At 40.5% G+C, this 15,355-nt stretch overlaps 1 protein-coding gene across 1 annotated transcript in view; it reads left to right on the top strand.

The window, feature by feature from the left end:
- Positions 1-15,355, top strand: part of LOC124789587 (arf-GAP with coiled-coil, ANK repeat and PH domain-containing protein 3) — a 137,792-nt gene that overhangs the window by 38,108 nt on the left and 84,329 nt on the right. Inside the window, exon 4 of the mRNA XM_047256996.1 lies at positions 3,248-3,421. Coding sequence (XP_047112952.1) covers positions 3,248-3,421 — 174 coding nt within the window. The remainder of the gene's footprint in view (positions 1-3,247; positions 3,422-15,355) is intronic.

Here is a 15,355-nt window from a genome sequence, read left to right as displayed (position 1 = left end):
ACTTGTGAGGAACATGCATAAACTGCACAGAACACAACCCCCTCTTCCCTGTCTCCTCCCAGTTTGCCAACATACCCAGTTTTCAAGAGGGAGGAGAAAATCCAAGACTATAAAACTCTTGATCACCTTTTGTATTGAGATGGTAAGAAAAATTTTGAAGGACTCCACCCAATTGATGTAACTTCAAATGTAGCATATGTGGTGACAAAATCCATACCTAGCACCACCACGACAACAAGATCTCAGACACCAACTCCTGGCCCTAGCATATGTTAAGACCCTATATTTCATTTGAGGAAGAGGACATCAGCTCCCCTGATCTCCAAACACACAACTGTCATCAGCAGGAAAGAGGAGAGGACACCTGCCAGGGTTCCTCTCTCCCACAATGAAAGAGACTAGCAGTCTAGCGCCAACCAGTGGCTGAAAGAGCCAGTGATAGAAAAGATCAGTCATGTGACATTCCAGAAGTCAAGACTGGAAAATCCTCATTGAAAATGATTCCTCATGGGCATATAAAGGGAAAAAAAATCAACAGTGAAATCATATTCTGTTACGCCAGTCGAGCTGGCCCCCCTCTCTCTTCGCTCAAGTCGAACCTATTAATACCAATGTAGAAACACAAACTCAGGTGAAGCACACATGAATAGCAGAGTAATTTGTACTCCAATTTCCCATTTGTTACACACCCAGATCCTAGTTCAGTGTCTTGGAAACACATCTCCATAATGTTAAAAATTGTAAATTCTGTTGTAAAAAATTGTGTTTATACTGAGAAGGGATCTGGAGGAGTGTGCACACTCACATTCAAATACCTTCAATGAGCTGGTGCCTATAAACACTGCATTACAAGCTTTGGCAATCAATATCCACCTTTCAGTTAGGGTAATAGATATTACATACTACCCCCAGACAGATAAACACTGTCGCGAGCCAGTGGAGCTTGTGTAACAGCTGTTGATACCATTCCTCATATAGGAGGACTGCAGTGCCCATACCAGGCAAAGCAGTGTGGTGGTTAGCATACTGGACTCCCATTCAGGAGAGGACAATGGTTCAAATGCACATCTGGCCATACTGATTTTGGTTTTCTTTGATTTCCTTAAATCGCTCCAGATAAATGACAGGTTGGTCCGTTTGAAAGGGCTTGACTGACTTCCTTTTATGATGCCCTCAATCCTCTGTGGGACACTAACAACACGTCTAGCAGGGGCCAAGTAATAGAGTAGTTAATCTCGGAACTGAGAACTTAACAATGGAGCCGCAGCTCATTTCAGTATGTCCCACTCAATATACTCAGCCATAGATACTGCAGTCTGCAGCCCAAGCATCTCACTCTTGATCCAGTGAAATTTCCATGGCAACCTCTGCAACAGCAACCAGTTTCCGATCACTCTCTCTCTCTCTTTCTCAAACTATCAACCAATTGAATATGCACTATGTTGGTTGCTTTGGAAAGCCAACTCAGGCAAGCTTTCACCTCCAAAGCAACTCTTGAAGCCAGTGGAGAGAAAGATATCAAAGGAGTAGCACAAGATACTACTGGTATGATGGTACACACAGTGGAAGCAGTGATAACCTATTGCCCAGGCCCACCCAACTGGAAACTTATGCCATGGTGGCCAGAAAAAAAGCTGAAACTATCCGAGAGCATATAAGGGCATTTCAATGACACAAACACCATCCTTTTATTGAACATTTAATAGCATTCAAAAGATTTCAAGCAAAGGCACGGTTTTAATAAAAGGAAGCAGAAGTGTTGAGAATAATGTATGTCATCTGTGAGAGCCCACACCCCTTCATTTTGAGTATGAACTAGATTCCACTGAAACTTCCTGGCAGATTAAAACTGTGTGCCGGACCGAGACTCGAACTCGGGACCTTTGCCTTCCGCAGGCAAGTACTAAACCAACTGAGCTACCCAAGCACAACTCACGCCCCATCCTCACAGCTTTACTTCTGCCAGTACCTCACCTCCTACCTTCTGAACTTTACAGAAGCTCTCCTGCGAACCTTGCAGAACTAGCATTCCTGAAAGAAGTTCGGAAGGTAGGTGGCGAGGTACTGGCAGAAGTAAAGCTGTGAGGACACGGCGTGAGTCGTGCTTGGGTAGCTCAGTTGGTAGAGCACTTGCCCGTGAAAGGCAAAGGTCCCAAGTTCGAGTCTCAGTCCGGCACACAGTTTTAATCTGCCTGGAAGTTTCATATCGGCACACACTCCGCTGCAGAGTGAAAATTTCATTCTAGATTCCACTGCATTTGCAGCCACCAACCATCTACAGTAATCTCCTTCAGTGGCAACATCTGCTTTGATCCCTGTAGTTGTTGGATATTTCATGGGACTCTTCATCGCAGTGTCCGCTAGCAATAACTACCATCCTAAATTCCTGACACATAAACACTTGATGGAGTGAAACTACTTACCCTTCAATGCACAAGACCGTACAGTGTTTCATTTAATGAATGGGAGCTCTGCAGCAAACAGTATGTAGTGACACCTCTATTAAAGGGAATGTCGTGCACAAAACTCCTTATATAGGTGATGCCTCTTTTTTTTAATTGTTAGAAGACTTACATGATTTCTAGGACACCTCCATCAGTGTAACTTCCAGGCACATCTGCTTATCTTTGCATGGCTTTTCCTGTCACATGTAACAGTTTTATGAGGTTTTGTCAGACCAGTTTGAACAGAAGATAATTTTTAAAATGAAATCATATTTCCCTTTTCCCTTGAGGAGACCTCTTCAGTGCTCTGTGAAAAATACAGAGGTGCACCTTGGCTCAGAATCGAATCAACATTTAAACAGTGGATCACCACACAACAGGGGGTTCAAAGGTTGTAAAAGGTAACAGCATATCACCTTGAATAGGACCATGCCTGATAAGGCTCTTTGATGTTCAAACCAACCTTTGGTTTTATGACAGTTTCACTTTTTTTTAACTCATTAATATATTACATAGTCAGAAGCTTTGACGATGGCTTTACCTTTTTCAGATCGTTGATATATTACGTGCCCAGGAATGTTCCTAGTGCACTTAACCTGGAGCATACATTACATCCAGTTAGGTCTTCTAAAAGAATTAGCATTATGTATTTGTTGCCTATTGATTATTAGATCAGATTGTCGTATCTGTCTGTATTCAGAAAGAATTATTCAGCAGCTCAAAAGGCATCCGTTTTATTATATGAAGGTGTGTATGATAAGGAATGTTGATAACTGTTTCATATTTACCTTTTTTTGTTTCAGTGCTTTTGCAAACAGCTTATGGGATTTGAGTACATATTTTAGAGAGGACGTTGATGTTATGACTTGTTTGAATAAACTTATTCATGCATTACAAGAAATGAATAAGTTTCATAGTATCTTACTTGACCAGGCGTCCCGTACAATACTGAAGAATCTTACGTCATTTATCAAGGGGTATGTAATTTTTACAGTTGCATAATTTCAAGTTTATGGTGTAATTTTCATTTTAAGATTCATTTCCTTTTATGTTTCTTCCACTGTTGATAAATTTCCATGCAATCAGGTTATTAAACATGAGTTAGGTATTTCATGAGCATTTTGTTGTGACAATTTTACAGCATTAATGTTTTTGATGGTCAGTGAGGTACCTCACTGGTTTATGTTTTTACAGGAGTCTAATTTTTGTGGAATTTGCTGTTCACTTCATCATTGTTTCCCTCCTCTTACTCCTACTCCCACTCCCTTTATTCTTTGTTCTTGGATTACATCCAAACATCAGTTTTGTGTCAAAAATTTAGTGCAGTTGTATTATTGTAATTGAAGATCAGTAAATGAGCATATTTGTATTTATTCTGTTGTCTCATTCACTTCATTGTATTCTGGTCTTCCACATTTATACTTTTCTTATCTGCATAAAGAAAAACATGAGACTATTTGTTATGTTAACATCATGCCATTGGTGTACACTAAGTAATAAATAGCACAACAGAGAAGTTGGTTAAATACTGAAAGAACGGTATTCATTCTAGTTCTCATTAAGCACTTCTATTCAGTTAGTTCCATATATTTTGATTATTTTTAAGTATTCACTCTAGTCATGTTCCTTGTGATCTGCTGCAGCAGTATATTGGTGATTTATTTGCCTAGACTAAAAACTAAAGTGAAGTATTAGATGTATTTAATGAGTAGTGTATGACCACATTTATTTCGTTGACACTTTGTTAGCCCAACACAGGGAAAAATTGTGTGTTGTCACACCTGTCATCAGCCATTTTTAATGATTGCTTGGATTCAGGCTGCCAAAAGGTAAATCATCAACTATCATATTTGTACGGTGTGATTTTTCCCACTGTGTAGAAACTCTAGGGATCAATCAGTGAGAGAACACAGAACAAAAAAGGTCTATTGAACTTGCATCCGGAAATGCAAGGTTTCCATGCTAGAGACCATTTATTCAATCATACATTGTTACAGACTGTGGTCTATTACGTGCCACAGTTACAGTATATGTTGAAAGTGGTTTCCATGTGCCACAACGCATGTGTGTACACGCTGTAGCATCTAATGTCTCCCAAGTTCACATCAGCCAGGCTGCATCTGAACAGTGTCAAAGGCAGCATGAATACGCTGCTCCAGTGTCTCCACATATGGAATGGGCTCTGCATACGCAATACTCCAATAGTTAAATATCGCGTGGGTTGAGATATGGTGAACAAGCAGGCCATGCAGCTGGATCCACCAATGAGGGAAGACACAATAGAGGTGCGTCTGGACGTTAACAGCGAACTGGGCTGGAACAGCATCATGTAGGAGCCACATAACCCTTAGAATCATTAATGGCACTTCTTCCAGCAGGTGAGGTAAAGTCATCCACAAGAAATGCCAATATTTCCGGCGTGTTAGGCGACATGGAAGGAAGACTGGTCCCAAAATACAGTCGTCAATTATCCCGGCCCACACATTCCAGCTGCACCGATGTTGATGATTGACTGTCATCATACCACAGGGGTTCTGCATACCACAGGTTACTGTTATGAAAGTTGAAGATACCACTCCACATAAAGGTGGCACCATCAGTGAATAGGATGGATGAAACAGATCTCAGAATCCTGGTTCCTGTTGAAGAAACCAGTGACAAAACTGCCCCCGATGTGGGAAGTCTGTGACTAGTAAGCCGTGTACACACTTTAAGTGATAGGGTAGTAACAATTAGCATGGAGAATGTACCACACGGTCATCTGGCTTACCCTGTACTGGTGGGCCAGCTGCCTGGTACTGACATTGCAGTCACCTTCCGCAGTGTTAATCACATATATCACCAAGTCTGGTGTCCAAACATTTCGGGTACGCCATTCATGATATCCCGCTTCCTAAATGACCCTGTCTCAGATAGATGGTGAAACACTGTTGCAAACATTGGATGCTGTGGTTGTAGTCAGTGGGGATACGCCTTCTGAACCTTCTGTAATTAAACACCATGTCAGCAAGCTCTCAATTCGATTATGGAACTATTGTGTACAATGCTGTATCACATCCACCACAAGGGGAGTCAGCAAGAAAAGTGAGTCAGAAACAACATTACCAATTACTAAGGCAGGAGAAGGTGCTAGGGCATTACGTATGAGGAACTGTACGATACTATAGGAGAAAACCATGCATACTGTTACTGTGGCTGCATGGTACAGTACATATTAGACTGCAGTCTCTGTAACAAAGTATGATTGAATAAATGGTCTCTAGCAAGGAGACCGTGCATTTCCAGGCATAGTTCATTAGACCTTTTTTGTTCCCCTATCCTCTCATTAATTAATCCTTTGAGTTTGTACACAGTATAAAAAATCACCCTGTAGGAAACAGAAGTGGTTATTTGAATAACATATGGATTAAAATAAACAAATGCATTATTAATTTGTGCTTTTAATGAAATAAGAAGGTAAAGTGAGTACCTGGTCTTCACAGAGTGCTTGGCATGGGGAGTGTTAGGTTAATTTTGCGTAGTTTATTCCTTATGAGTCTGTGAATGTCATTTCTTATGCCTGTGTATAAGCTGTAAATGTTCCATGAAACTCAGTGAGAAATTGTTTCCAACCTTCAATGAAGATGCATGCACTCCCTTTTTGTGCTGGTAGATGATGTTTTCAGCAACTTCTCTTAGGTTGCCTGGAACTGAAGACAAAGGCCCTCACTGTCATAAATGTGGCAGACAGTGGATGTTCGCTGCTTACCAACCCCATAGGGTTCACCTATGCAGCTAATGTTAGCAAGCAAATGGCTGAAGTTAATCACCCAGCAAATATTTCAATGCAAAATGTGTGTGTATATTTCAGACGACTTGGTAGATCAGTGATAAGTGCTACATTTTGTGCGAGCAGCCCATTTTTTTCTGTACCTCCAGAGACACCAGGGTCAGTCAGATTCCTTAAATTGATCAAAAGTAATCTACTTTTCTGCCAGTGGATGGCTGTTCAAATTTCTTACTTTCTCCCTGTTTATTGGTGAGTCTCACCCAAGGTCTGTAAAAGAAATAAGGTTGAGCAGTAAGCGTTCTGTCCTGCCATTGGCTGAGGCTGTGACATCACGAAGGAACCGCCGCTACCTCTGGAACAGCACTACAAATCGTAGCCCGCCCATTTACGCGATGTATTTGTGAAATGTTTCAGTTTCTACAGAAATAGTAAAAGGTAAATTGTTATTCTGCTATTTCTAGAAAGTTACTGCTATATTCTGTAACTTGTCCAGCTTTTAGACATACACTGCTGAGTGCTGACTTTAATAAAATAAAGCATCTATAGATCAAACTATACAAAAATAAGTGCAAAGTACAGTCTGTTTTGCAGTTCTCTACGAAGTAAACGTTCGAAATGAGCATTCAATTTTCTAACTTTGGCTCTGGGTAAAGTGTTAACTTGTAGACAAGCTCTATGTAACTCTCATTTATATTCTGTTTACATCATGTCTACAAAAACACTGTCATTTTCACTCAAGAAATTATGCAATTGCCTTATTTGTAGGAAGCATTTGAATTACCTACCTGAACTGCCACAAACACGCACGCACAAACACGCACACGCGCACACACATTCTTAATTTTCTCACACCTCAAACCTTTGGCTTATATTTTATCAAGGTGGATGTATAATGTTTGCCCTAGTTGTTAAAATTCACTTATATAAAAGGGCATTGAATCAAAAAAAGTGCTGCAAAATACGATTTACAGGAAATAGTGGTAAATTAACTTACCGAGTCCGCCGTTCAGCAAAGTTGGTATGTTGTGTGGGAAACAATAAGCCAATCCTTGACACTGTCAGTGTAGAGTCTTGCTAGTTGTGAAACAAACACAGTCAGAGGACCTTCACTTCTAAGTTTGTATATTATTCAACTTTCACAAATATTGTTTATTTACATTCTAAAGCGATGACAAATACCACTTCCTTGCTTTCCGTTGCTGAGCGGCAACTGCTTTCTTCGACTTGTCCTTTGCAGACAGCCAACGCAGTCGAAGAAATGTTCTCATCCTAGCATAAATTTTAATGATTTCTGGGTGAATAGTGGGGAATCGCTCGATAAGTATAGCGCACAGGTTCTTGATGACACCAGTTTCCCTGGACAAACTGTTGTGTCCATGGATCTGGGCAAAAATTAATTCAAATTTGCTAATTGTTTCGAGCCACGTTTCTGAAGGCACAAGCAAACCCCCACGAGAAACCATGCCCAGCCATCCTCTCGATGTCTCCTCATGCAGTGTCAGTAACTCCCCAATGGGTGTGGCCAGTGATCTGTCATACTGTCTGCATCGATAAGCTACATATCCAGCAAGATATTTAAATCCTTCAGTGCTACAATCAGAAGCCAGTGACATTGGAGGCACATCCGATTCTCCTACTCCAAAATCTAAATCTTCTATCTCCTTCTCTCCTTCAACCATTGCCAACGCCTCAGACATATCAGGCAGGATATTGCCAAAAACAGTTTCAGTCACGAATCTTCCTTCTTCATCTGGCTCAACAGACAATGCATTTGAAAGTGGAATATCATGAGCGTTTGCTCCCAACAACAACAGTCTTATCTGGCTCTTTACCTCGACTGGTGATGGATGATCATAAAAACGTCCAAGGCCTCTTATAAGAGAAAAAAAGTTCTCCAAGCAGTCTTGATTTAATCTTGCTGTAAGAATATATTCAATATTGTAAACAGCTAAGTCACTGAACAGACCCAAAAGTGACCGAACAGTTTTCAAAAATCCTTTCTGGAAGGGTAGGAGATGCTTTGAGTTGCCAACACGCATCTTCTCACAACACTTAGAAAATTTATGTAGGCACTGTTCTTGGGCTTGAAAATTGACACCAAATCCACAGGCTAGTGATTTATTATTTTCTTTTGTCCTTGAATTAAGTACAGCAAAAGTCTCATCCACCATCTGTATGAAATCACTGGCGTGTCCTTCTTCAGGCATCAAATACCGAATTGCCTGTGCAGTTGTATTTGATAGCAGCTGAGCGTACTCGCTGTCACTCTCTGCCCTTCACTGTAATGTGTTGCTGAGATAACTTGGGACATACTTTCATCTTGCCACTGTCCAAAACTAACAGTTTCTCGAACACAGTTTTTGTCACAGCCTTGTTTTCCAACATTATTTCTTGATCCAGCAAGTGGTTCCTTAAGAGTTTGAGCAAATGGGGATCGTCAGCAAACACCCAGAACGTCAGCAAACACTCACACATGTCTCAGAGAATCACATGGGTGTGGAAAACAAGTATTTTCATGAGTAATGCCAAGCTCCTTCCAGACAGAACTATTCTTTGCACCCATGTCTGCTACTGCAGCCACAACATTGTAGCAAATGCTGGCCAGGGAAACAATTACTTCGTTCAAGAGTGCTGCTGTCATCTGAACGTCAAAATTGAAATAGATAGGCTGCTTCCACGTTGCAAACAAGCCTCGAACCATGACAACAAGGACATTACTGTGAGGTCCAAGAATCCTGTCATCTTGCTGATCGTAACAAATTCTACTGTCAATGTTCATTTCATCAAATGACAAAACACAAATACGTTCCCTGTCAGTCAGTGCTGCAGCCTGCATTTTCATCATCACTAAAACATCCTTCAAAATTCCTGGTTGGCAACTGAAACTGCGATTAATCCAAGAATGCAAGGTTGACACTGCAGCTAGAGGATATCAGAGTTTTTCTCTTAGGAAATTGTAACTCTTCTGTGAAAAAGCACGTAAAGTAATAGACTTACAAATGTCCTCTTTGCCCCATCGAACCCGTTTTGAACCGTGCAACAAACTTCTAATTTGATTGGGTGAAAATATTTTGCCCAATATTCGATTAGTTTCACGAGACACAAGTTCCTTTTTATTAAATTCTTCTTCATGCAGACGTCGTTTCATTGAGGACAGCTGACCTCTAAGATCTTTATTACGTGCTCGCAACTTCATGCACATGTTCCTTAGATGAGCATTTCTCCTCTGTAGTGACTCTACAGAATTCTGTAAAGTGACTCTGTGGATCACTACAAAGAACTTCATCTGTAGATGTATACTTGTCAACATTCCTCTTCAATGGTGAGAGCTTCTTTAAAGTCTCTAGGCTTCTTCTACGAATTTCACGTTTGTTAAAACGTTCTTTCCTTTCTTCTATTGCAATCGGTGTGTTATCACTGGTGCTACTACTGTAAGGCAAATTACAAGATGGATACGCATCACTCTCAAGGATTAGTTTCCGCGGTAAATTTAACAGTTTTGAACGTAAGTCCCGGATATAATCCGTTTCCTTGAAATGACGAGAGCATATTCTAGTGTTCCCTACGTTCACAGGATCTTTCCTAAAGCATTTTGAAAGCCAAACCTTTTGCAGACTTTCATCATGTGGGAAACAATGCAACACTATTTCAGTCCCTTTTGTATTGCAATTGTGAGAGTTACGGACAACAACAGCACAACCTGGCATTGCTTCCACACACTCAAATACTTCGGACAAACACTCACTGCACAAAGATAACCAAACGGAAACGACAACACGAACGAAACACAACACGGATGAACCACGACAACACAAAGCTCATACGTGCACTTCGCGTGCGCCAAGAGCTGTTCCTCAGTGACGTCATGCGCAGAACGCCAGAAATGGGTTTGCTTCTGCGCAGCCGTTACTGCTCCCTCGTGAGTCTCACCCACTCCCACAGTTCCTCAAATTCCACATGCATATCTAAAAAAAAACATTGTAAGTGGTTGTCATTTGTTCCCTGCTATTATGTATCTTCTACCATAGAAAACCTGCTCCATGTTCGGTCTCATGTTGGGCAACATAAGCTGACCAGATAAAATATCTCTCATCTCCTTAAAAGAGCACAATGATCACGCTGGAGAGCTGTAGACAATGCAGAACTGTTATCAGGCACCCATGTGACCCTCCACTGCTGGCAGTCAGAACATTGAAGTGCTTTCTATGTGCGAGCCATTTGTATCAAATTAGTGCAGTAAAATAGGTTAATGTGGCAAAAAGCAGCTATTGTGTTCAAGCATTCCTGTGACCACACTGTGGCTGAAGTTTCCTGATTTGTTGCTGTATCAAAATAGACTGTTTACCCAGTCTACAGGGAATGATGTACATTCAGATCCATGTAACAAAATGTAAGGGCAGTGGTTGTAAAAAGGTGCTAATCCAACGGCGACCAGAGAAGAGTTTCACAAGTTGCCAGTGACGGGCAGTTTCAGACACAACAGGAGTTGCTTCTGTCAGTACTTGGAGGTCCACCTCAGTTTCCAAACAAACACTAGAGGTGAATCTGCTTGCAGTGGAAATTTGAAATCAGGAACCTAGCAAGGCCATTGTTCATGACAACACACAAAGTTGTACTACTTCAGTGGGCCAAATACGAAATAAAGTGGACAGTGACTGATGGGAATCATATAGTGTAGCCTGATAAGTCACAAATGCTCCTATTCAAATGATACTGAACATCAAGAGCAGCATGTGGAGTGTGCAATTCAAGCCAGAGAGAGTTCTATGATGATTTGGATTCCGCTCATTCTGGGTTTTGTGAACACGGCGAAGTGTTGCTACTGTTTCTACAACTTGATGAGTATGCATTGTACAGTCCAGCCTTCCATGATGACAACCAACATGTTCACGTACCTTGCTGGTTTAACAGACATTCATGAACCGTGCCCCTCATCAACTGGCTCACTAAAAGCACAAAATCTTGTATCTTTCAGAAAATGTCTGTGAACACATGATACAGTAGAAGGAATAGAACAATCAGCAGCATCACCACAATTTGATAGTTTCACAAGATTTAATCACTAATGGATAGCTTCATTTGGTATGACATACATAAAGAAATCTGTGGACTCTATTCTTCACCAAATTGAACCTTTTATCAAGGATAAAGGTGCTGCTATATTGTATTAATGCCCCCCCCCCCTTCCCGGGGGCTCCACAGTTCTTTCAAGAGTTCGTGCGTAGGGCCTCAAGCTACTGCAGCCCATTCTTCCTTCCCGGGCAGCATTTGAATCCCCATGCCCCTCCCTCCCACTTCTAAATTTTCTCTCCGTAGTGTGAGCCATTTGGGGGTGATATCCCTCCCTAGTGTCTACAGCGTGGATTCCTTTCCCTCCTTCCTTCCCCTACTTCCTTTCCTGCCATTGCCCCACCCCCTCACTGCTGGGTGACCATCATGTGTAGCCGGTCTGTGTGGTGGGGCTATTATGTACCCATGTGACTAAGCCATTAACAACACAGGGATCCCATTTCTAATACCTGAGCTGTTACATCCCCATGAATGCCTAGGAGTGGTTGCTTGTCATTCCAGAGTATCAGAACTCCTGGAAACTGCTGGTGTGCCAGGCAGCACTTACTATGGTTGGGTGGTGACCATGGGGAGCACCCCTCATTGGAGTGGATGGTATCAGGCCTGAAGCTCGAGAAATTGGGCCTTTCATCTACAGCCATCGCTTTGGTTTGTTATGACTCTGCGGCCTTCCCTTCTCTGGCTACACACTGGGAGGTGGGCCAGGTGCTCTTTTTTGGTGTAAAATGGTTTCCGCGATACCTGATCTGTGCTAGAACTGATAGGGACACATTCACGGGCATAAAGCTGTTATCTTTTGTGATAAATATCGAAGACGGGTTTCGCAAAGTGGAGTCTCTCAGCAAGATGTAGCCGGTTTCATCAAAACATCTTCTGCCAACCAATCTGCAGCTCTTCGTCTTCTGATCATCTTGGTGATGTTCCCGTGTCCATTACACCTCACAAGTCTTTGAATATGGTCCAGGGAGTCATTTTTCATAGGGATCTCATCCTTAAAACTGATGAATTGTGGCCAATTTGAAATGATAGGCCGTTCATTTTGTTCACCTTATTAAGAGTATCTTACACGGAGACTCGTCATAAATTTGACTGACTTCATCCTGTGTCATGGACTTATACTTTTCCCTCCATCCCTCTTCCTTACCCCAGTGCACAGTGCAGTCCTCCTTCCCCCCCCCCCCCCCCCCCCCTCGCCCCAGTCCAGTCCTGATAACCTCCCCTCCGGGTGCCCCTGCCTGGCCACGGAAATGTCCACCTTTCTTAGTGCCCAACAGTGATGGGGCTTTCTCCCAGGATGCCTCCCCCTGGCACATCTCAGGCCAGAAGCCTGCTACCACAATTCAGCCACGGGACACACAATCTGTATGTGCCAAGTTCACCTGCCATATTTCAGTTCCAAATCTTGGAGAAGCCTGCTAATAATAACAAATAATAATAATAATAATAATAATAATAATAATAATAAATATCTAGGATACAGACAAAAAATAGGAATAGATAATACAAATATTAACGAAGAACTAAAAGAAAAATATAGACAAAGGCCAATAAAAATACTGAAAACAGAATTGACAGCAAGAAACAAGACAAAAGCTATAAACACTTATGCTATACCAATATTGACCTACTCATTTGGAGTACTGAAATGGAGTAACACAGACCTAGAAGCACGCAATACACTTACACGATCACAATGCCACAAATATAGAATACATCACATACATTCAGCAACTGAAAGATTCACATTAAGCAGAAAGGAAGGAGGAAGGGGATTTATCGACATAAAAAACCTACATTATGGACAGGTAGACAATTAAAGAAAATTCTTTATAGAACGAGCAGAAACTAGCAAAATACACAAAGCAGTCACTCATATAAATACATCGGCTACACCACTGCAATTTCATAACCACTTCTACAACCCTTTAGATCACATAACATCAACAGATACGAAGAAAGTAAATTGGAAAAAGAAAACACTACATGGCAAGCACCCGTATCATCTAACACAGCCACACATCGATCAAGACGCATCCAACACGTGGCTAAGAAAAGGCAATATATACAGTGAGACGGAAGGATTCATGATTGCAATACAGGATCAAACAATAAACACCAGATATTACAGCAAGCATATTATTAAAGATCCCAATACCACAACAGATAAATGCAGACTTTGCAAACAACAAAGAGAAACAGTAGATCACATCACAAGCGGATGTACAATACTAGCAAATACAGAATACCCCAGAAGACATGACAATGTAGCAAAAATAATACATCAACAGCTTGCCTTACAACATAAACTTATAAAACATGTTCCCACATACAAGTATGCACCACAAAATGTACTGGAGAACGATGAATACAAATTATACTGGAACAGAACCATTATAACAGCTAAAACAACACCACATAACAAACCTGACATCATACTCGCCAATAAAAAGAAGAAATTAACACAACTAATCGAAATATCCATACCCAATACAACAAATATACAAAAGAAAACAGGAGAAAAAATTGAAAAATACATCCAACTGGCTGAGGAAGTCAAGGACATGTGGCATCAGGATAAAGTTGACATTATACCAATTATACTACCAACTACAGGAGTCATACCACACAATATCCACCAGTACATCAATGCAATACAGCTACATCCAAACTTATATATACAACTACAGAAATCTGTAATTATTGACACTTGTTCAATTACCCGAAAGTTCCTAAATGCAATGTAACATATACCGTACAGTTAAAAGGAAGTCACGCTTGATCAAGGTCTGAGACAAGAAAGAAATAATAATAATAATGTTTATTTTTCCATGTTAACTTTACAGTCTTGGACATTGTCCTTTTTGGACAGTTATATCAATATCATGTCATTCCAAGAATGAATATATACATAAAGAAGCACATTGTAAATCTTTCCATGCAATAATGTTATAAACACATAAGCACATTATATATCACTCCATACATATAATGATTATATACATCAATTAGCCAATTATAACAATACCACCACTAATATACTGCTGTATGTAAAAGAATAAACTAACAGTGCTGCAGCTCAGAATTCTTTTAATGAGTACAAACATCTTTTTATTAACAAATTTTTCAACTTGCCCTTGAAGAGATTGCCTTGGAGTTGCTTTATATTTTTTGGCAACTTATTATAGAATTGTCTCCCAGTTACATATGGACTGTGGTCTGTAGCTTTCTTGTTAGTCTATATCCTATGATAGTCACTTTTGGCTCGAGTATTGTAATTATGGGTGTCACTGTTCTTTACACTATTTTCCTTGTTCTATTTTACAAACATTATGGTCCCTTGGGGAACTCCACAATTGAGAGTTCTGTATGCTGACTTTACTGTTTGGATCTTACTTTCATTCTTATAATTTAATTTTGTGCCCTGTCTTCTATCACAGAGATAAGAACTTAGTAATTTTAGAGCTACTCCTCTTATCCCGTAATTTTCTAACTTGGATAACAGTACTGCATGATTCACAGAATCAAATGCTTTAGACAGATCTAGGAAAGTCACTACAACTTTGTTTCCTTCATCCAGCCTGTTCAGTAGCTCATGGAAAAAAGTTGCTAATGCTGTTATTGTAGATTGTCCTTTTCGAAACCCATATTGTGTTTTGTTTAATAATTTGTATTTACAGAAGAAGGATTCCATTTGATCTAGACTTATTCTTTCAAGCAGCTTGCCAAGTGTTGAAGTCAAAGAGATTGGCCGGTAGTTATTTATGTCTGTGATAACACCCTTTTTGTACACTTGGTTGTATCTCAGTGATTTTTAAAAGCTCTGGGAAGGTCCCCTGGCCAGTTGAACTGTTAATTAGATGTGTTATTGGTTTTATTAACTCATTTTTGCATTCTTTAAGTAGTGTGGACGATATGTCATCCCAGCCACTAGATGATTTTACTTTGAGTTTTGAGATTATATTCATGCCCTCAAACTCTGTTACACTCCTTAAGAAAAATTAATTACTCATTTTAACTGTGTTTATTTTCAGGGCTGATTCATCTTTTTCTTCTCTGCATGCCTTACTAAAAT

Source organism: Schistocerca piceifrons, chromosome 3 (genome assembly GCF_021461385.2).
Source record: "Schistocerca piceifrons isolate TAMUIC-IGC-003096 chromosome 3, iqSchPice1.1, whole genome shotgun sequence".
Taxonomy (NCBI): Eukaryota; Metazoa; Arthropoda; class Insecta; order Orthoptera; family Acrididae; genus Schistocerca; species Schistocerca piceifrons.
This window is presented reverse-complemented; position numbering and strand designations above follow the sequence as displayed.